Here is a 23487-nt window from a genome sequence, read left to right on the forward strand (position 1 = left end):
AGGGAGGCAGGAGATTGCATGGAGGAGGAGAGATTTTAGGGTGCGATTTTTGGGCGCTTGTTTTTGGGTGCAGATTGGCCAATAACCCATTAAGACAACATCGGATTGGGGCGCGGATTAGCTACTGAAAGGTTGAGTAGCGAGACTCGCTATTGAAGTGACGTCAGCAAGTTTTGTGGGCCCCACCATGATGTATGTTTTGTATCCACACCTTCCATCCATTTGAAGAGATCATTTTAAGGCAATATCCAAAGACTGGTTGTCGGTGTTCTGTGGGCCCCACCATGATGTATGTATTTCATCCATTCCGTTCATCCAATTTTACAGATCATTTTAGGTCTTTACACCAAAAATGGATGGGATATAAATATAATCTGGACCACACCACAGGAAAACAATAGTGATTGGATATCCACCATTAAAATCCTCCTAAGGCACACTGTACTGTTTACTTGACATCCAATCTGTTGATTAGGTCATACAGAGCCAGATGAAGGGAAAAAAAACAAAGATCAGCTTGATCCAAAACTTTTATGGCCCCTAAAAATATTTTAATGGTCGACGTTCATTTAACACTGTTTCCTGTAATGTGGTCCCCTTTAGATTGGGATATACCTCATTTTTTTCGTCTCATATCATAAAATAATTAAAAAAATATATGGATGGCATGGATGAAATACATACATCATGGTGAGGCACATAGAGCACCGACTACCAGCCATTGGCTGGTGGTAGGGGGAGTAGCCGATCTGTTTCCGCAAGACTCCTATTGAAGTGGCGTCACTAGTTATATGTGTTCCACCATGATGTGTGTTTTGTATCCACACCGTCCATCAATTCGGAAAGATGTATGAATTGTATCCACACTATCCATCCATTTTTTCATATCATTTTAGATTATAGTAGATTTTAAAAAATACATATCTACGTATCAAGTGGACCACACCACAAGAAATGGTGCTAAGGATGGCCATCATTGAAACCTTTTTAGGGTCCACCATATTGTTTATTTGTCATCCAACCTGTTGATATGGTCATATACACCTGGATGAAGTGAAAAGTAAATATCATCTTAATCAAAAACTTTTGTGGCCCCTAAGAATTTTTCAATGGTAAGAATTTAATCCCCACTTTGTGGTCCATTTGAGCCTTGGATCTTCGTTATTTTTAGGGTCATACTCTAAAATGATATGTAGAAATGGATGGGTAGTGTGGATAGAATTCATACATCATGTTGGCCCCTTAGTGGCCCGTCGGAGCCTCATTCATCTCATCCCCCATCCAACCATTGCATCCCCCATCCAATCATCCATTCATCTCATACAATCATCCAAACATCCATCAATCTAACGATTCCATCCATTTATATCCAGTCATTCAAACATCCATCCATCCAACCATATTATCCATCTATCCAACATCCAACCATTTCGTTCACACATCTGATCATCCCATCAATCATCAAAACATCCATCCATCCATGCCATCTATCCATACAACCACCCCATTCATCCATCCATACATCCATCCAACCATCCCATCCGTCCATTTATCCATCTATCCCACCTATCCATTTGACCATCCATCGAACCAACCCATCCATCCATTCATTCTATCCAATCATCAAAACATCCATCCATCCATTCCATCAAACCATCCCATCCAAACATCCATCCATCCCCTCAATCCATCCCAAATATCTCATTCATCGGTCCATCCATCCCATCTATTCACATATTGATCCATCTAACCATCCCATTCAACCATCCATCCAACCAACTATCCAACCATCCCATCTATCCATCCATCTAACAATTCCATCCAACCGTCCAACCATCCATCCATCCAACCATGCATCCATCCCATCCATCCACTATTCAATCGATGATTGGAGGTTGATTTAATGGTTGAAAGCACTTTGTGTTGTACGTTCATTGATTATGAGGCTAATCTTGTGATTGTCGGTGATATGCAACATTCGATTGTTTATTTGAGACTTAATAAAGTGATGTACGATGATTTCCACCATCCGATAAAGAATTAGAGGTTGATCGGATGGTCAACAACACTTTTTATCGTTCGATTGTTGATTGGAGGTCGATCAAGCGATTGTCGATGTGCACCATTCCATCATCAATAGGGGAAGTGATAACAAGATTTATGTTGGTTTGTAACGTTTAATCATTAATTGGAGGTTCATCAGATGTTCAATAATACTTCATGTTGTCCGATTGTTAATTAGGAAGTCGATCGAGCGATCATCAGTAATGTGTACTGTTTGATCGTCGATCAGGAACTTAATGAGCCAATATATTTTGGTTTTCACTATTTAATTGATGAGCACACAGATAGATGAAGGAAAACTATTCATAAGAGTACACAGGCAAATAATTTACGATTTTATTACAAATTCTCTACCCTTTTGTAATGAAACTACATTCATCGTAAAAATCTTCAGTTGGTATTTGTTGTAATAAGTTAACCTAGTCTTCGCTAAAACAAACTATTTACAGCGACTTTTGTGTCGTTTCAAAAAATAATGTTTTGTAACGACACTCAATTCGTTGCATAAAGTGGATATTAGCGATGACTATTAAAACGCGTAGCGAAACGTCTTTTCCGCCATATAATTTTTTCAGAAAAAATTAGCGGGAAACATTTTAGCGACGATAATTATAGCTTGTCGCAAAAACGTCTACTATTTGCAATGATTTATAATGTCGTTGTAAATACTCTAACATTTCGCAATGAAACTACGTTCGTCGCAAAAAGCTTCTGTTGGTATTTATCGCAACGAGTTAACTTAGTCATTGCTGAAACAAACTATTTGCAACGACTTTTATGTCGTTGCAAAACTAATGTTTTGCGACGACACTCAATTCGTAGCATAAAGTGGACATTAGCGATGCCAATTGAAACGCGTGGCAAAACGTCTTTCCCGCTATGTAATTTTTTCATTGGTGGAAAATATTTTAGCGAGGATAATTATAGCTCATCGCAAAAACGTTTACTATTTGCGATGATTTACAATGTTGTTGCAAATACTCTAATATTTCGTAATGAAACTACATTCGTCGCAAAAAGCTTCAGTTGATATTTATCGCAACGAGTTAACCTAGTTGTCGCTAAAATAAACTATTTGCAGCGACTTTTGTGTCATTGCAAAAACTAATGTTTTACGACGACACTCAATTCGTCGCATAAAGTGAACATTAAAGATGACGATTGAAACGCGTGGCGAAACGTCTTTCCTGCCATGTGATTTTTTTGAGAAAAATTGGTGGGAAATATTTGATTGACGATAATTATAACTCGTCGTAAAAATATTCATTATTTGCGATGATTTACAATATTATTGTAAATACTCTACCATTTCGCAATGAAACTATATTCGTTGCAAAAAGCTTTAGTTGGTATTTGTTGCAACGAGTTAACCTAGTCGTTGTTAAAACAAACTATTTGCAATGACTTTTGTGTCGTTGCAAAAAATGATGTTTTGCGACGACACTCAATTCGTCGTATAAAGTGGACATTAGCAATGCTAATAGAAATGCGTGGGAAACGTCTCTCCCGCCATGTAATTTTTCAGGGAGAAATTGGTGGGAAACGTTTTAACGATGATAATTATAGCTCGTCGCAAAAATATCGACTATTTGTGATGATTTACAATATTGTTGTAAATACTCTAACATTTTGTAATGAAACTGTGTTCGTCGCAAAAAGTTTCAGTTTGTATTTGTCGCAACGAGTTAACCTGGTCGTCGCTAAAACTGACTATTTGTAGCGACTTTCGTGTCATTGCAAAAAATAATATTTTGTCACGACACTCAATTCGTCGCATAAAGTAGACATTAGCGATGACCATAGAAACGCGGGCGAAACGTCTTTCTTGCCATGTAATTTTTTCAGAGGAAATTGGTGGGAAACGTTTTAGCGATGATAATTATAGCTTGTTGCAAAAACGTTGACTATTTACGATGATTTATTATGTTGTTGCAAATACTTTAACATTTCGCAATGAAACTACATTCGTCGTAAAAAGTATAATTCAGTATTTTTTTGCAATGAGTTGAACTAGTCGTTACAAAAGCTACTATTTGCGACAACTTTTATGTCGTCGTAATTTTTTTTTACGACACCTAATTTGTCACAAAAAGTGGTTATTAGCCACGACTGGTTAAGATTGTTGTAAAAAATTCATACGAAAACTTTTTGCGACAAGTTTTGTGACGATAATTAAAGGTTGTCGTAAAAAAGTTAACTCTTAGCGACGATTTAAACTGTCATCATAAATAATCTATTTTTTGTAACGAATTAAAATGTCGTTGTAAAAAATTGCATTTCCCAATGAAATTAGACTCGTCGCTAAAAAAATCGTTATAAAAAGTCTAATTTGTTGTAGTGTATCAATATAAAATTTTGTGATGTCGATGGATGACTTACATCTGTCCCATATGATCAGTGGATCATCGGATACATCAGATCCGATCCACACCGTCCATCTGATTATTGAGGTTGAATTATGTTGGAACCATAAATATTAGGTCAATCTGACCATCAGGTGGACCGTGTTGATTAGATGATATTTCTTAAAAAGAAAAGTATTAAAAATGTTGTGTAGGCTACTAAGGTTTCAGATCAAACTGATTATTTAGTCTTACTCAAACCATTCCTTAACAGGCCATTAATTGGTTAGGATCTGACCGATGTATTTAAAGTGTATTCTAGATCTTAAATAAGAAAAATCTTAAAACTTTTATTCATCTCTAAAACATGGAGTAGAATTTCAGAGTTTGTTAGTTTGACACGTAAGATTATCGATCCAAATCGATAAAGAGATCCTAACCAAATTTGACAGATCATGCACTTTTTCTGTTTGACTCGATCTGACAGACAAAGCACTACCAGAAAACTGGGCAAAGGCTACTGATAAAAGCCGTAGCTAAAGGTCTATGGCTATGATTAAAATCCGTAGCACGACCGTAGCCATTGGTCCTGTAGCCATAGGTCTAAAAGCTATGGCTACAGCTTTAAGCCGTCGCCATATGTACAATGGGTACGGATTATATCCGTAGCCGTAGCTTCTGTAACACAAAGGTATTTACAGCTACGGATTCTATCTGTAGCTAAAAGTAGAGCAAGAACCGTAGCATTAGGCCAAAATTAGCAATAGTTACAGTTTCTAGGTAAACGGCTATGGTTAATAGCTGTAGCTGTTGAAATCATAGGTATGGGTTAAATCCATAGCAATAGTTTTCGTAGCTATAAATTATATACAAGTACGGATTATATCTGTAGCTAAAAGTAGAGAGATAACCGTAGCAATAGGCTGAAATTAGCAAGAGCTATGGTTTTCAGATAAACAGCTACGTTAATAGCCATAGCTAGTGCCTATTTTTTTAAAAACAAATTAAATAATAATGGTATCTCTTACCATTGCAGTACATGCCCTGATGACTCATGTAAGCTAATATAAATAAATACTTCATGGCTAAATCATTCATTCATTCAATCAAACACAATCATTCATTTAATCAAATACAATAATTCATTTCCATTCACAAAAGTACAATGCTAACATAATAGTTATATGTCCATTTAAAGTTCTTATTAATGGCAAGATCCAATGCCTTCTTGCAGCCAAATAGCTTCTCAACAATCGCAAGCGAAAACTCCGTGGATGTGCCTCTACTGGTTATCAATTTGCCATCAACTAACACCCTATTCTCAGCTTCGCTTTGATCTAAAAGCTTACTACACATGGCTGAAAATCAATTTCATCATACAAAATGGAAGAAATTGCATGTTATGACATTATACATAAGAGGCTAAAAATGTGTTTGTGTGTGTTTTGAAGATTGAGCATATTGAAACTGAACTCTGTTTCCATAAAAGCACGTAATCCTAAACACCCATTTTCAAATTCACATGGAAAGAGCAACACATCTAAAATTCAAATCTCTGTCGGAAAAAAAGAAAAAAAAAGAAAACTATAATTCCAAATACCCACTTCCAGTTCATGAAGAAAGACTAAAGATCACATCGAAATCCATCGCTCTCCCCAAGGACCTGAAATTCTAAACTCCCAACCTCAAATTCAAGAAAAAAGAGCAAAAGAACAAAGCTAAATTCAAATCTCTCTCTGAAAATCTGCAAAACCCTTCACCAACTGTTCTATACAACAACAACTGTTCAACTAAACCCTTCATACCCCAACAACTGTTCCACACACTTCAAAAATCTGCTACCATTGTTCTGTACAACAACAACATTAAGATATATTTAAACAACAACTGTCAGTTTGGAACAACAACTTCCATTGTTCCATTGTTCCTTAGAAAATCTATAAAAGGATTTTCAATGGTATTTAATGTATAGAAAATGTGCTACCATTGTTGTGTGGAACACAACCCTGTCTTTGCACTTCCTCTATATGCAACGCAACCCAACCCAACCAAAATTCAGGTTGATAGTGAAACCATCTTGGGATTTAAGAGAGAGAGAGAGAGAGAGAGAGAGAGAGAGAGAGAGAGAGAGAGAGAGAGAGAGAGAGAGGAAGAAGAAGAAGAAGAAGAAGAAGAAGAAGAAGAAGAAGAAGAAGAAGATGCATACCGAGTTCTGTTCCCAGCAAGGTTCACAAAATTCAGGTTGATAGTGAAACCATGTGATCCTCCACTGATGACGTTAAATGCAGGCATAGGCAGAACTAGAGTTTTGTTCCCAGCAAGGTTCACAATGTGCTGCATAACAAGAGTGCGACTTAACAAACATACGCTTCAGCAGTGAGTGAAGGGCCAGTGAATAATCATACATTTTGAACCGTGTTTGGACAAAGATGCTAAAAAAGATTATTTTCTGTTGATCTGAAGAGGCCAGTGAATAATCAGATATGATGCATCATGTGTTGATGAATCTGTAGATCCACCATTTTGCAGTCTTGGATTAGCATGCACAGATGATGCTTGCAACCTTCTCAATTCCTCAGAAAGTTGGTGGGAGATGAGCTGGCCAGAATGGGCTTGAAGGACCTGTGAAATATTCATGTAAACTACAATATGCATAATAGTTCTCTTTGATGCTGTGTATAGGTAATAGAAAAAGAAATTTTGGAAGCAAAAACCTTCAAAAGAGTAGAACTTGTCTCTAGATAAAGATTCATGACAGAGCTGAAATGTTGGAAAGGATTGGCAGATGCATCATTTGTTGCTATGAAAGGTATTTCTTTTAAGAACTTGAGGCAATCCTAGGAAAAAAGAAAGAAAGACATGTCCATGAGTGGACTCTAAACATTTTCTTGTTCAAGAAGCTTTCAGAGAAAAAAAATGCAGCATATATTGAGGACAAGTTCATTCATACAATGGCAATGAAATAAAGCATGTGAATCACCTCAAAAAAAGTATCCTTGTATGTGCTCAGATTTTCGTTTAGCCATTGCTCTAGATTTATGTGTTCCTTACGAGAAGCAACTGCAGCCAGTTTGATGCTGAATGTAAATGGAGTCATGTCCAATACTGATTGTAAGATCTGTGAGATGACATGTACATAGTACAAAAAGCAGCAAATGCAGATATGGAAGAGAGTTGTAATACCTGTAAACGGCTTGTGCCGCAACCTTCAACTGTGACAGTGCCATCGGTGACTGCTTGGCCTGCTAGGAAATAACTCGCACTTGATGCATCGCCTTCAACATACGCATTTCCAGGGGACATGTTTGACCATGCCATTACTTGTGAGTATGTTTGTCCATGGTTAGCTTTCCTGGTCCATCACCAGACTTGCAAGGTTGTCTGAAGTTTGAGATCAAACTTGTATTTTTAACTACCTTGACTAGGAATCGGTCCTAGCTACCACTGTGCTCCACAGTGACACCAAAGAGTTCCATCAGTTTCAATGTCATCTCAACATAAGGAACAAAAATTAATTTATCTACTATCTCAATTTCCACATCTCCCAGAGCCAAAGGAGCGGCCATGAGCAATGCAGTCAGGTACTTGCTACGAATAGATCCAGAAAGCTTCACCTACAAATGGGAGTTGTAGGATATTGCATCAAGAATCATCAACTGTTACATGAAACTTGGATTCCAGTCCAAGGGGGGAATCTGGGAAAGATGTTCCATATGTATCAGTGGGAAAGCTTCACTCTACCAAAGAATTATGACTTGCAAATTACAATGCTTTTGGATTTTAGAGTGTGACTATCCCATTATAATATTTTTTACGAATAGCAAATTTTTAACAAAATGGGACTTTTCATGTTAGAGTGAACTAATCCCATCACTGTGAGAGGAAGTTCTATGATTTTTAGGCAATCTTGCAACTCTCATTGCCTCAGAGCATTAGTTGCTTTTTCTTCTTCTTTTTTAATTTATTAGGGTGTTTTTGGAGTTATAAAAGGTTATAAACATTTTCCTAATTTAGTTGAATTGGAATCCATGGCAGAGTCGATTCTGAATTCTGAACTGACAGTTGGGTGTACTAACAAGCTAACAAAAAAAAAGCACTCAAACCTCAGATATACATAACCGAGGAGAAAAAAAAATAAGATGTACTAATTTATCTTTAAAATAACTGTAAAATTCAATGAAAAAAAAAACTGAATTCCCTGAAATTAGATGAAAACTGGTTTGCATTCATTGAAAATGGCAGTCACCATGGGTCTTCTGGTTTTAGAATTTTTAGTCAACAAATATTTGATGATTGCATTCGATACTTGGTCTCTTGCAGTCACCATGGGTCTTCTAGTTTCAGAATCTAATGATGGATTAAACCACCAAGTCCTATATATACTGATTCTACATTTTCTTCATGTTACTCCCTAGAGCATGTCTATCTCTGTGTACAAATAAAATAATCATGTTAATGGTATATATGTAGGAAATTCCTCATATGGCAGAATAAACACAATGGTAAGGGTATATACATGTTCAGCTATATACACAACCATATGACTGTGTATTGAGCCCAATACACAGCCACAAGAGAGTACACAACATATTATGATAATAATTTGAGTTATTTCCTATTTTATAGAGTTTTATCAATATTGTGGGAGATCCTCACTACTACTAATTACGCTAAGTGCATTCGCACTTTTGCCAATCCACACATGTTAGTTCTAGCAGATCAAAGGCAATGGGAGTTGTCCATAAATTTTGGGTAGCCTAGTTTTGCATAAATCAAGGGAATGGCTTGAATATAAAAAGGGATATGTGTATACAACTTACCTGCATAGGGATACTTTCGATTGGTGAGTCGATACATCAGTTTCTTCTTTGGTGATTTGTTTGGGGCTGCAAATCGGTAGGTAGGCTTTCAATTTTGGAACAGTGATTTGTTTGGGGCTGCAAATTCCTGTAACCCATATCAAATTTCAGGATCTTCGACAAACAACGTAACTAGCATATATATATATATATATATATATATATATATATACACACACACACTGTGAGACAATGTTAACCTTTCCATTTGTGGACAAAGATTTCTCAATTAGTACCATTTGCTCCATTTGGAATAGAATCCCGAAAGTGCAGAGGATTCCCAATGCAATATGGATTCAACAGACTGAAATACAATATGGGATAGTAGCAGTTCAAGCATTGGACTGAAGACAAAACATAAATTTTAAGGATAGCCAGTGTTCAAGCACTTGTTCTGATCGGATTTAGATTGAAATGAAATGATACATTTGTGGCATCTGTCCACTCGAGTTACACCAGCATCAACAAAGGTAGTCAAATTGTTTACACGGAAAACATGTACTTACAGGTGTAAATGGACAGTGTCTGACACTTGCACGATAGAAGCGCTCGATTGGTTTGAAAGTGAATAGCAGCGATGTTAAGTACCAACATTACAACTGACATCCGACAATAGCCTAACCAGGAAAAAAAATGAAATTCAACAAGTAAAGCCAGCCTGACAACTGAAACTCCCCGCCAAATGGATATACGCTTGGGGCTATGCCGGGACTACAGATATGTCCGTGGCAAATCTGTCCATTTGTTTTTAAAGACCATAATAGAAAGGAATCTAAAAATTAGACATATTCAAAACTCATGTGAGCATACCACATGAATCAGTGGGGATTGAATGCCTGGGGTGACGGAAGTTGTGTCAGGATAATATTTGTTTCTACAGTTTATCTCAGTAGTAATAACCATAAGAATGGTTTGGATGGCATATAAACATTATGGTCAGCTCCAGGATGGTCTCAACGGTTGACATTTCCGTTCCCACCGGCCTAGTTGAGTTTTAAATCTGCCTGATTTTTAAAATCCTATCCTACTGCTATCTTTAAAAACATATGGACACAGTGGATTTGTCACATACATCAATATAGGAGCCAAAAATATACAAAATACACAATCCAAAAATGCATTCCATTAACCTGCAAGCAACAAAATGAAATTGAAAATTACAATGGACATGTTTTGCATAACCAATCCATAGAAACAAAGAGGTAATCTGAAATTTGAAAGTTCTTGAGACATACCTCTGAAATTCAAAATTGCAACCAAGGCCACGAGCTCACCAATCTCGTTCAATATAGTCAAACCTGTAAATTAATGATTTCCTTAATCAAAACGAATATCATAATTGAATTGACTATAGATGAATTACAACCCCCATAATTCAGGTAATCTTAGACAGGTTAAATACAAAAGTGCATGGAAGAAGTTAAAGACCTTAGGTGAATATAACTGTATTACAAGGGTGAGGAGAAAAAGACCTCTAGAAGTGATTTCGAGAGTTCCACATGCTTAAGAACTTTAGCTTGTATCTCCTTGGCTTTCTCTCCATTACCGGAAACCTATGAGAGAATGGCATAATATAAAATTTATACAGATGTTGTTGTTGCATCCAATAATATAAACTCCGAAACATCATAATGAGCTTCTTTTTCCCAGTAGTTGAGCCTTTAGAGTGTTGTGTGATCGCAACATTCCAATTCAACTTGCGGAAAAGTTTTATAAAACAACTATTAAATCAGCTACAGAGGAGAGGTATGGACCATTAAGAAGGAATAACAAAGGGAAAATGTTTAGGATTTTGAGATGGATGTGCACTAGAAGGATAGAATTAAGATTGATGTTCTTCGAAGCAACCTGGGGGTCATCATGATTGGAGATGAAATAATAGAGCTGATTCAGATAGTAAGTGAAGTGCTAAGGACTATGATATCTCTTTTTAAATCTCAAGTTAGCCTGATTTTTTAGTCTTTATCATAAAGTTAAGGACTACGATATCTCTTTCTGCTAACTGCTTTCCCAAAAGAGCACCCTATGCTTTGTACCTGCACCACAAAACCTCTCAAAGATATGAGCACATAGAATAAACAGATTCAATTCATCGACAAAAAGATAGATATTGTGTCAAATGTATAATTCTTGGATTCATATTTCTACTACCAATTCATAAACATTAAATTAAGTACCTTCGTATCTAAATTGTTGTGAGAAAAATAGAGCTTCGATAGACTTTGAAAAAGAGAAATCAGTTCATGCATTAAAGATTCAGGGCAAGAGAGGATGAAATGGAGGCCAATGATCCATGAGGCTAAACATCACCAGAAAAAATATGAATGCATTCCCTTCCAGAAAAATATGAACGACAGTAGAATGGGGAGACAAAGTTTTAAAAAATTGAAATTAAAATTAAAAGAATAGAAGGAAAAGAAAAGAAAATGCACTCTAACCTTATCAGATGGCTGCACCCGATATCATTCCATGCTTATCAAATTACATCATGTCAAATTTACCGAAATGACTACACCAATATAATCAAGAGGGCTATCAATACAGTACAAACGTTCCATAATTTTAGGAAAAGTAGGATGATCATAGAGTACAATATCAATTCAAATTCTTTAGATATGAAAGATGCACATGGCATTTTGAAGAAATTCAAGAAAGATTAATGATTTTAAAACTATGATGTGCTAGATTTCAAAAAGGCAAAAGACATTCCATAATTTCTTAATGAAATGTACACTTGGAATAGTATCTCACCTGGTAATACAAGTCCCTGAAGAAAGGGACCAAATACTCAAAAAAAAAAAAAAAAAGCAGCAAAACATGAGAATAATATTGTCAGGATACAATATTGGACTCTGAAGTTATTTACATCAACAGTGATGAAAACAAGTTCAGCAGTTACTTCTGGCCAACGAATTTCTAAATTCAAACACAAACAAAAGTGAATCACTCGGGATGCAGCAAGCAATGGATCGAAGATGAGTCTCATTTTTTTTTTTTCGTTCTTTGTTTGATTATAGATGTCTCTGAAGTAGGTATAGATATGTACATTGGGTGTTTGCTTTCACTGATGTGATACCAATCTTAGACTAAGATTTTGAATGTTTTTTAAAGACATGATTAGTGTGATTCCTCCATTTCTCTGAATGCCTATTGTCATACATTTAATATATATATATATATATAATGACAAATGTGTCTTTCCACTAATACCACAATTACAAAATAGAAAAAAAGAAAAAAGAAAAGAAAAAAATAGAAACATCTACCTTTAAAATGTCTAGCAGATTAACGACGACTGTTGACAAGACAGTAGCCTTGGCAGCGGAAAAAGTGCATTCAGCAAAACCCATGTTGGTGTCAAAGAGAGTGTTGGAATGATGCTGGTGAGGGGAAGCATCTAGACCTAAAGATGATGAGTTAAAGGTACCCCCATGATCACCTACACCTCGAAAAGCAAGCATTAAGCAAACAAAGAAATACCTTCTTGCAATATTTCCCACAAAAATATAAAGATTCAGAGCCCATCATGAGAAAATCATGTCCCCAAGCACACTCCCTGTGATTTGCGGTAATATTACAAGTGATCAATTAAACACAGGAAAAGTTTAAGGCTGAAAGGATCTGATAACTAATTGAGGCATCAATATTAGTAGATTTACTTACATTTGTGCCTACATTGAATATATTTGAGTAACTTAAAAGATTCTCGGGTTCTATCTTCTACTTGCTTAGCCATCATACAGAATGCACATCTGCAACCAATTGAGGCATCAATGTTAGTAGATTTAAAACATCTGGTACTTTCATTGTGTACTACATCCCATCAATGCAAGACACTTCCATCATGCTTCTCAAAATTACAACAACATATATACACATTTCAGGAAAAATTTATGTTGACGAACCTGCAAAGAAGTGTCACGAGAAAACAAAATTTGAACATAAGGAGCAACGATGGTTCTTAAAGAAAAATAAATTTGATTTAAATAGCCATTCATTTCTTCAACAAATCTGAGCAATGTTTGATTTAAATAGCCAACATGCAGTCTAAAATGGCAAAAGAATTAATAATGATGTTTCTTGCTATTCATATCATAGTAAAGAAGGTGACGGTATGCAGAATGTCCTAGAAAAGAAGCACTATTTGAAGTACCTTTCATATATTCCACATTTAGAATGCTCATAAGGTCTTTGAAGTACACAATCTCATCATTGGCTGAACATGACATTCCATAAAAGAGCTCTACCTAGGTATTCATAGTAATCCTCCACTATGGCACATTAATGCATGGATATGGAAAAGTTACCATTCTTCAATATTACAAAACAAAAAAGAAAAAGGAAAAAAATGTCTTATTCATGAATTCCCAAAACACACTCAAGCTGACATATAGTGAAGACCATTATTATGAAAAACACTATTCTATTTATGATTTGATCTCAACATTGAAGGAAAATTTTAATGTCATATAAATATGGAGGTAGGCACATAAATATCACAGTGAGCCCAAAGAAGGTTTCAATGGTGGGAGTTCCTATTCCCACTGTTTCCTGTTGTGTAGCCCACTTGAATTTTCGAATGTGCTTCATTTTGGGATCACATCCTAAAAATAAATAAAAATAACTGATGGATGGAGTGGATATTGACACATAGGTTTGGCTTCCTATAACAAATGTGGAAGTTCTTGTCCCATATCTTTCCTTTACTGCATTTACTAACGACTACTTTCAGTTTGCACAGATTGAGCCATGGCTTATTGATCCTGACTGTTGATAAGATGAATCTCACCATAGATGTGCAATGCCTCAACACTCTCCTAGATATGACCATCCTAACCCTTTCATTGCTTGCATCTGCAAACAGATGATTTGGGAAAGAAGTAGAGCAATGGTCCACATTCAACTGAAAATGGCAAAGGATGTTCGAATCTTGGAGAATTTTGGAGCATGGTTCATTAGGTGGGTTCCATCAAATTAACAGTACGTTTGGATGCGCAAAACCTACAAGCTGAAAACCAGAGGATACTTTGCATATTCCTGGGCTGAAGATCCACCATTTTCTGAACCATGCACTCAAAGTGAAGCCTGTGATTTGGGTGTTGTTGATTTGGTGGGGCTCAACAAGGATGGAAGATCCTAACCCCTGACATTTACTGCATCATGTCTCTTTTGTTAAATGGTGGGGCCCACTAAAAAATAGAGAGATTAAATGTACAATAGTGATACACGTTATCGGTTGAAGCATTTCTTCAAACAACTAACATGCAGGTGTCGGCGGCCATGGACAGCAGCTAGCGGATATGGTTGCCACTGCCATGGCTGCAGCCCAAATTTTGATAATCGAAAGGGGAAGTGAGATAGACAGGGATGAAGGAAGCGAGATCAAGAGAGAGAGAGAGTACCTTCGATTTGATGGTAGCTATTGTTGACAATGAGGGACAAACAGCCTCTTGTGATGGTAGCTGTTGTTGATGGAGGTTGGGTGGCCATGCATTGGGGTGAGATCCACTACTACCGCAGATGGGGAAGACTATGGACATCATCGATGGTTGATGGGTTAGGGTTTGGAGTAAAAAGTAAGACAACGAAGTTACTTTGCTTGTGATGGAGGCGCGGCAGGTGACTGCGAAAGTTTGGAGAAGAGGAGGGTTAGCGTTTGGAGATAGCAACGATTAGGGGTATGGAAAAGAAGAGGGCTTTTGATGTAAGAAGTAAAAAAAGAAGAAGGGGAAAATAAATTTTTATTATAAGAGAGAGAGGGTGTGAGCATTTATTTCGCCAGCCAAGGTTTCCCACATGACGGGCTGCCAGTAAAAATGGGTCAGGAATTCCCACATTTCTTGTAGTGGGAGTTCGTGAGAGGGGATATTGAGAGAGAGAAAAGGGATGCGGGAGATCGAGAGAGAGAGAGAGAGAGAGAGAGAGAGAGAGAGAGTGGGGTTTTTTCAGGTGTATAAAGGTTTCGTGAGAAAGAAAGGGATAGAGGTGGGAAATGAAACGTCTCGTGAGAGGGGGAAAAGAAAAAGGCCCCGTGATTTTTTGCACTTTTATCTGCTACGGCCAGCTATGTAGCTATTGTACCGTCCGTAACCGGCCCTCCGCGTATGCACATCTGATGGGTTCTGGTGGACGGCCTTGTCATGGGCTTTGTGGGGTCCATCGTGATGTAATTGATATATCCACTCCGTCCATTAATTTTATAATTTTTTTTATAGGAAATGACCCCAACATCTAGGCAAATCGAATGTCTAATTGAACCACACTATCGATCAATGGTATGTATTAATCTCCACTGTTTCCTACCGTGTGGTCCACTTGAGCTTTTAATCTACTTCCTTTTTTGGGCACTTGCCCTAACATGCTCTTTAAAAACGGATAGACGTATTAGATGGAGTACACACATTTTAATGGTCCTCGTAGAGTCTCTCATGGGGCTATCCAAGGTTATATGAACGTGTGGAGGAGGTAGCTTTTAGCTACGGTTTGGCATATTTAGCTACGGTCTGTATCCGTAGCTAAAAACTATCATAGTCCGTAGCCTTTGGTCATTTTTTTTGGTAGTGAAGGGTAAAAACATAATTCTTATATTCTAAATTTAAGGACTCTGATGAATTGAGCCATTTGATTTATGATTAACTATAATTGTTGGGTTATTTGAGATGTAATTGAAAATGGTATAGACCACTTTGATTAATTAAGTGGGCTGTATAAAATGTTGTGATTATAGACCTTGTATCAATGATTGGATTCAAGAGATCCAGATTTGAGAATATTGTGGACCCTTATCATGTCCTTGATCAATCAAAGCTGGGCCCTATCATATGAATTCATATAAATTAGGATAATGATTATATGTACATGTTGTGTTTTAGAAAATTCTAAACTATCATATTTCGATTATTTGAAAAAATAATTCATCATCGCCAAAGCATTAGGTGAGTGATCCCAACATGTTTCCTATTTATTGTTATTAGAGGTGGGCATCGAGTCGAGTCGGACCGAGTTAGGTCCAACTCGACTCGATCCGGTATTGTTAAAACCCTAACCCGAACTCGATCCAACTCGGGATCGAGTCCAGCAGGTCTGACTTGATCCGAACCGGATCTTAGCTGGACTGACCCGAACCGAGTCTGACTCGGTTAGAGATACCGAGTCAGATCGAGTTGGCCTTTGTTCGGATCGGGTTAAAAACCATTAAAAATTTTCTGGGCCCCATAGTATGGTCCGACTCAACTCGATGCCCACAGGCCATTTCTCAAACTATTAGGATTTCATTTAAAAGGAGAACTGCTTCTCCCATGGCCCATCTAATGTAGGCTGCCAATTGAACGACTTGGATCACCCGCACAAAATGCACCAACAATGGCAACCAAACTCCAACTCATGTTCCCGTGGTGTACCATGCCAGTCCTTGTCTATAAAAATATTCCCAACTTCCCATCAATCCGAAAGAAAAAATATTCACACAGACCACCAGAACCCTAATTTCATAAGCAGGTTAGCTAAATCCAGATCCAATCAAATCAGATCAAGATTCTACAAAAAATACAAAGTTAAAAGTAAAAGGCACAATCAGATCGTTAAATCCAGATCATCCAAAGGCGACTGAATTTAAGGTTGAGAGAGAAAAATGTACTTTTCTTACTCGACGAGAGCGGTGGAGGCAGATCGAATGTTGGAGATGTGAGGAGCGGTGGACAGAGAAGGCGAGTAGGCCATGTATCTGCAGGAAACATGGTTTTTGGCGAGATTGGGTCAGATTCTGGCCAGATTGGAGGGAGATGTCGTTGGATCCCACCGAGAATTCACTGGGCTGCTCACTGGCCTGGATTTGAGGTTCCAACCAGGTTCGGTGTGGTGTGGGTAGGGTTAGGGTAGAGGGGTGGGTGAAAGGGAAAGTTAAAACTTTAATTTTATAGTACCTGATTCTGGTTTGAGACGGGTTTCAGATCGGATCAGATTTCGGATAAAGTCAGGTCAAGTTACTATGTAACACGAACTCAACTCGGTCGAGATTCGGATCCGGGTGGGTCTACTCGATCTGAACCGGACCCTGGCATTCGGTTCGGGTCGAGTCGAATCCGCCGAGTCGAGTCGGGTCCTGCCCACTTCTAATTGTTATTAAAATAGACATCTCATTGTTTTAATGATTGTGATATTTTGTATTGAATATTTTTTAAATTCATTGAGAATTAAAACGCCATATATTGTTATGTGTGAGTGTGTGTATGCCAACTGTTAATACCATGCACCAGTCATTCTCATCATGTATCACATAACTGTGCCAAATACTTGGGGGCACTCCCTGAATGACCTGTAGGTACTTATAGTATCGGGTGACCTAGGGGACCATCCTTGGATGCTTACATTATATGAAAGCCTATCAAGATGGTGAAAGCCTACTCCAAAAAGGAGGAGATGTGGGTTGATGGGATCCAACTCAAGTAAGTGGATTGATCAAGCCAGTTGATATATTCACGCATCCATGCATCTCATGTCATTTATGCATTCTATTTTAATTATGATGTGCATGAACCATGATGGGTTCACTCACTGGGCCTGGCCAGCTGACATTTTATTAATGAAAAAACCGTATAGATTTAGTAGATGATGAAACCATTGCTCAAGTTTTAAGACAGGAAGGTGAATCGGTGGACAATTCATAAGGGCTATGACCCTATCTTGATGAAGATGAGTTAAATATGTTAAATGATTGACATATCGATTTGAACTCATGTTATTTCTTTAATTATGTCTTTGAATAAATTTTAAGTTGAGTAACTGAAAGTTATGAATAGTTAAAGCTGTTTTAGTGAATGATTTAATAAAGCCCCAAATGGGTGGGCTGTGATAGTATGCTTGACTTTTGTGAATGTTATCAATATATAGATTGAATATGTTGAGGGTCAAATATTGCATATTATCCCCTATTTATATCTTGGTTTTATGAACATGATAATGCCACTACAAGAAAAGAGGGTTTTTAGCGACGAAACTTCTAGCGACGAATTTTTTTTTTTTTGTCGCTAAAAATGACTTTTAGCGATGAAATTGTAAATTCGTAGCTAAAAGTTACTTTTACTGATGAAAATTTTCGTCGGTAAAAGTAATTTTCCCGCTATTGTGAAAATTCTCCCGCTAAGAGTTTTAGCAACGAAAATTTTTGTCACTGAAGAGTGTTTTGAATTTTTGAAAAAAAGAAAAAATCGAAAGCCACCTTTAGCGATGAAAGTTTTCATTGCCAAAAGTGTTATAATTTTATATTAGAAAATTTTCGCCCTGACTTTTACCGATGAACCAAAACTGTCGTCAATAATAGTTTTAGCGACGAAAATGTTCGTCGCCAAAAGTGTTGTAAATTTTAACTTGGAAAATTTCGCCCTGACTTTTACCAACGAACTAAAACCGTCGCCAATAATATTTTTAGCGACGAAAATCTTCGTCGCCAAAAGTGTTGTAATTTTATATTAGAAAATTTTCGCCCTGACATTTACCGACGAAACAAAACCGTTGCCAATAATAGTTTTAGCGACGAAAATGTTCGTCGCCAAAAGTGTTGTAATTTTAACTAGAAAACATTCGCCCTGAATTTTACTGACGAACCAAAACCGTTGCCAATAATATTTTTAGCGACGAAAATCTTCATCGCCAAAAGTGTTGTAATTTTATATTAGAAAACATTTTCCCTGACTTTTACCAACGAAACAAAACCGTTGCCAATAATAGTTTTAGCGACGAAAATGTTCGTCACCGAAAGTGTTGTAAATTTTAACTTGGAAAATTTCGCCTTGACTTTTACCGACGAACCAAAACTGTCACCAATAATATTTTTAGCGACAAAAATCGTGGTTGCCAAAAGTGTTGTAATTTTATATTAGAAAATTTTTGCCCTAACTTTTATCGACGAAACAAAACCGTCGCCAATAATAGTTTTATTGACGAAAATGTTCGTTGCCAAAAGTGTTGTAATTTTAACTAGAAAACATTCGCCCTGAATTTTACCGACGAACCAAAACCATTGCCAATAATATTTTTAGCGATGAAAATGTTCATCGCCAAAAGTGTTGTAAATTTTCACTTGAAAAATTTAGCCCTGACTTTTATCAACAAACTAAAACCATTGCCAATAATATTTTTAGCAACGAAAATGTTCGTCGCCAAAAGTGTTGTAATTTTGACAAAGAAAATTTCGCCCTAACTTTTACCGACGAACCAAAACCGTCGCCAATAATATTTTTACGCCAAAAGTATTGTCCTAGTTCCTTAGAAAATATTCGCACTGACTTTTACCGATGAACTAAAACCGTTGGCAATAATATTTTTCGCTACTAAAATTTTTGTCAGTAAAGGGTTTTTGAATTTTTATAGAAAATTTTCGCGCTGTATTGGATAATTTGGTAGTAAGACTTTTACCGACGAAAATTTTCGTCGGTAAAAATTCTGTGAAGTGTTCCTGATAAGTCTTTTACCGATAAAAATGTTCGTCGGTAAAAGTCTTTTTCCTATATCTTTTTTCTGATGACTAAAAACCGTCGGTAATAATGTAAAAATGTTTTAATTTTTAAAAATTTTTGTCGGTAAAAATGTGTGTGTGTGTGTGTGTGTGTGTGTGTATATATATATATATATATATAGTTTTTATATCATATGAGTGGAAAATTTTTTAAAAATATAATTAAAAGGTACTATTTAAATGATTTGTAACGTTATATGAAAAAGAATATTGAGAAGGATAAAAATTTTCAGAAAGTTCGAGGAAAATTTTGAGAACAAAATTATGCTTTTGAAGAAAAAAAAATCGGCATTTTAAAATTTTTGAGAAAAAATTAAAATATGAGAAATTTTTTGAGAATTTAAAAATAAAAATTTAGAATTTGTATTATAAATTTTTTTAAAAATATTTTATAATAAAAATGGTATTTTGTTAAAAGAGTACAAATATATACATTTTGAAAAAAATGTTATTTTTAAATGGAAATTGAAATTTATCTATGAAAAATAAAATTACTAAATTATTAGGCACATCCACTAATTGAACCTTTAATCATTTTTGGACAATCTAATCAGTTCAGATTGAAGAATAAATAACTTCAGATGTTTAAATCAAATTTCACTGAAATTGTGTGATCAATCTTGTATGCCTAATATCTTTCTCATATATAAACTGATTGAGGCGAGTAACTACTGAAATTGAGGGTATTGATCAGTAAAATAGAGTGAATGTACCAGACATGTAAAATGGGCCAAATATTCTGGTCAAAATTGTGACCTAACTTAGTGACCTCGTGAGAACCTAAGAATTGATGTAAGTTTTGTGGGCCCCATCATGATGTGTGTCGAACATCAACACCATGGATTTGATGTGTCCCCTTTAGGTTATGAGATATCTCAAAAATCATCTATATACGAAACTCAAGTGGGCCATACCATCTAAAACTATGTGAAGACATCCTAAAAAATATAAAAGCACTTGGTGGGGCCCGCATGAGTTTTGGATGCGGCTGAAAATTGGTCTGACCCCTCATCCAAGTGGGACACACATAATGAGTGGGTTGGATATGTGAATCACATTTAGGCAGGCCCAATATATGATTATGAATGTTTTAAAGAAACCTGATCTCCACTATATTATGTGGTGTGGCCCACCCAAGTCATGGATTGACTTTCTCCATATCGTTCAACGCTTTTCTCAGATCATTTTAGGATATTAACTAGAAAATGGGGCGGGTCGAAGGCTTAAGTGGACTACAAAGTGGGGATTGAACGTCCGCCATTAAAAATAACATTCATAGAAGTTTTGGATCAAACTGATGTGAGAAATTTAATCTTGTGGAATTGACCATTGATTGACCTTTAACTAAAATTTCTATGATTATACTATCTTAGATGTTTATTAATTGAGCCTTTTTCTTCCTTAACAGAATCCATTATTAGATTGTCTTTTTTGTGTTCATCCGTTTGCTGCCAAGTAAAGGCTCTAAGTATTTGGTTTTTTCTTTTGTACAAATGGAACACCTTTTCAAATTTTTGAGACGAAAATGGCCTTGAACATTTTTTATACGATTTTTTTTTTTTTCAAATTTTTGAGATGAAAATGGCCTAGAACATTTTTTATACGATTTTTTTTTTTCAAATTTTTTAGACAAACATGGCCTTGAATATTTTTTATACGATTTCTTTTTTTCAAAATTTTGAGACGAAAATGGTCTTGAACATTTTTTATACGACTTCTTTTTTTCAAAATTTTGAGACGAAAATAGCCTTGAACATTTTTTATACGATTTCTTTTATTACTATTTTCTAGTATTCTTCTCTCACCATTATCTCCTGTACTTTCTAAATATTCTGGGTAAATCTTTTATGCTTTTTGATTACTTTCTTCACAAAAATTCTCACCTTAAAAAATAAAGTTTTTCTTTTTCTTTTTTACTTTTTATATTGAAATAGATTTATGGGGAAAGAAAATAATAAAAAATGAATTAAAAATATTACAAAAATTTTATTTTAAACAAAAATGGGGTTAAGTGGACTACAAAGTGGGGATTGAACATCCACCATTAAAAATAACATTCATAGAAGTTTTGGATCAAGCTGATGTTTGTGTTTTCCCTTCATTCATATCTTTTTGATATTATGAACATGTTGGATGACAAATAAACATTACTATGGGCCCAAGGAAGGTATCAACAGTGGAAATCATTATTCCACATTGTTTTGTGTGGCATGGTTCACTTGAGTTTTGGATTTACTGAAAATTTGGGATCAACCACATTGTTCATCCATTTTTCGAGATCATTTTATAGAATTATCCAAAAAATGAATCATATCAAAAGATCGACTTGGTTATTGTGAATGTTTTAACGGTGAGAATCATTGTCCCACTGTTATTTGTGATATGGTCCACTGGAGCATTTTAAATTATTTGAATTTTGTATGGTGATCTAAAATGGTCTCTCAAAATTGACGAAGGGTGTAGATATGATAAATACATCATTATTGTTAAGGCCCCTGCTTTGAGCCATTCCTAATACTCTGAGCTCGAGGAGTGTCAGCTCTCTCTCGAAATTGGATTGTGTACTGAGTTACTAAATAAGCTCTTATGGTACTGAGTAAACTCTGTTGGGCCAACTTTGAATTCACATGGTTTATCCACGCCGTTCATCCGTTTTTTCAGATCATTTTAGGGGTAGATCCTAAGAACTTTTCAATAGTAAAATTCATTTTACACTGTTTCTAGTGGTGTGGTCCACTTGAACTTTGGACATGCTCAATCTTTGAGTTAAAGGACTAAATTTATACGATAAAATGGATGGACTGAGTTGATACAATGCATGATGACGGTGGGCCCCACAGAGTTTACTAAGTACGCTAAAGCGGATTGGTTGGTGTACCACATGTCAGCTATATAGCTGGTGTATTGATGTCAACAAATTCCATGGATCTAATAATGAGTTATTTGTTATATCCAAACCATCCATCCATTTGGTGAGCTCGTGTTAGGTTTTGAGACAAAAAATAAAACAGATCTAACCATCAAGTGGACCACACTACAAAAAGCAATGGGGAATTGAACCTCTACCATTGAAGCCCTTTTAGGGGTCATAGAAGTTTTGGATCAATATGAAATTTGTTTTTCCTCTTCATCCGGGTATTTTTGACCTTGTGTATAGTTTATTTTAAGGCAATATCCAAAGAACAATTTAAATCCAAAGCTCTAGTGGACCCCAATACAGAAAACAGTGGGACAGTGACGCCCACCATTAAAAACTTTTAAAGGCCACAAAAGTTTTATATGAAGATGATATTTGTGTTTTCCCTTGTTTCATGTATTTTTTAACTTTTGAACAGGTTGGATTTCAAATAAACATTATGATGAGCCTTAAGATAGGTTCAACGGTGGGAATCACTCTCCTCTCTATTTTCTTTGGTGGGGTCCACTACATATTTTTATCTGCCTCATTCTCCGGCTCATGACTTAAAATGATATCTCAAAATGGATGGACGGTGTGGATATTACAAATACATCATAGTGGGGCCCACAGAAAATAGATGGACCGAGGGGCATTCTCGTCTGTCCGTACGTAAAAATGAATATAATATGAGAGATATCCCAGCCAGCGAGAAACCCACTCGCAGCTTCTCTCTCTCGCACCTTCTCTCTCACTGTCTCTCTCTTCCTCGCTCTGATCTCTCCACCCACCTCGAGCTCTCTCTCGCATCTC

At 36.2% G+C, this 23487-nt stretch overlaps 1 protein-coding gene and 2 long non-coding RNA genes across 4 annotated transcripts; all 3 read right to left on the reverse strand.

The window, feature by feature from the left end:
- Positions 1-6759: 6759 nt before the first annotated feature.
- LOC131250102 (uncharacterized) lies at positions 6760-7705 on the reverse strand. Its single transcript, XM_058250750.1, has 4 exons — positions 7590-7705; positions 7387-7483; positions 7121-7243; positions 6760-7028 (listed from the first exon to the last, which is right to left on the reverse strand). Exons 1-4 carry the CDS (start codon positions 7631-7633, stop codon positions 6849-6851), a joined length of 444 nt encoding a protein of 147 aa, XP_058106733.1. The 5' UTR covers positions 7634-7705; the 3' UTR covers positions 6760-6848.
- Positions 7706-10101: 2396 nt separating this feature from the next.
- LOC131250103 (uncharacterized) lies at positions 10102-11723 on the reverse strand. Its single transcript, XR_009173062.1, has 3 exons — positions 10738-11723; positions 10501-10563; positions 10102-10395 (listed from the first exon to the last, which is right to left on the reverse strand). It is a non-coding gene; the product is annotated as an uncharacterized LOC131250103 (long non-coding RNA).
- An 871-nt stretch (positions 11724-12594) lies between these two features.
- Positions 12595-14827, reverse strand: LOC131250104 (uncharacterized). Of its 2 annotated transcripts, none has more exons than XR_009173063.1 (3): positions 14668-14827; positions 12929-13017; positions 12595-12821 (listed from the first exon to the last, which is right to left on the reverse strand). It is a non-coding gene; the product is annotated as an uncharacterized LOC131250104 (long non-coding RNA). The 2 variants fall into 2 exon arrangements; XR_009173064.1 differs by having other exon boundaries at positions 12929-13170.
- Between the last annotated feature and the right edge of the window lie 8660 nt (positions 14828-23487).

Source organism: Magnolia sinica, chromosome 6 (genome assembly GCF_029962835.1).
Source record: "Magnolia sinica isolate HGM2019 chromosome 6, MsV1, whole genome shotgun sequence".
Taxonomy (NCBI): Eukaryota; Viridiplantae; Streptophyta; class Magnoliopsida; order Magnoliales; family Magnoliaceae; genus Magnolia; species Magnolia sinica.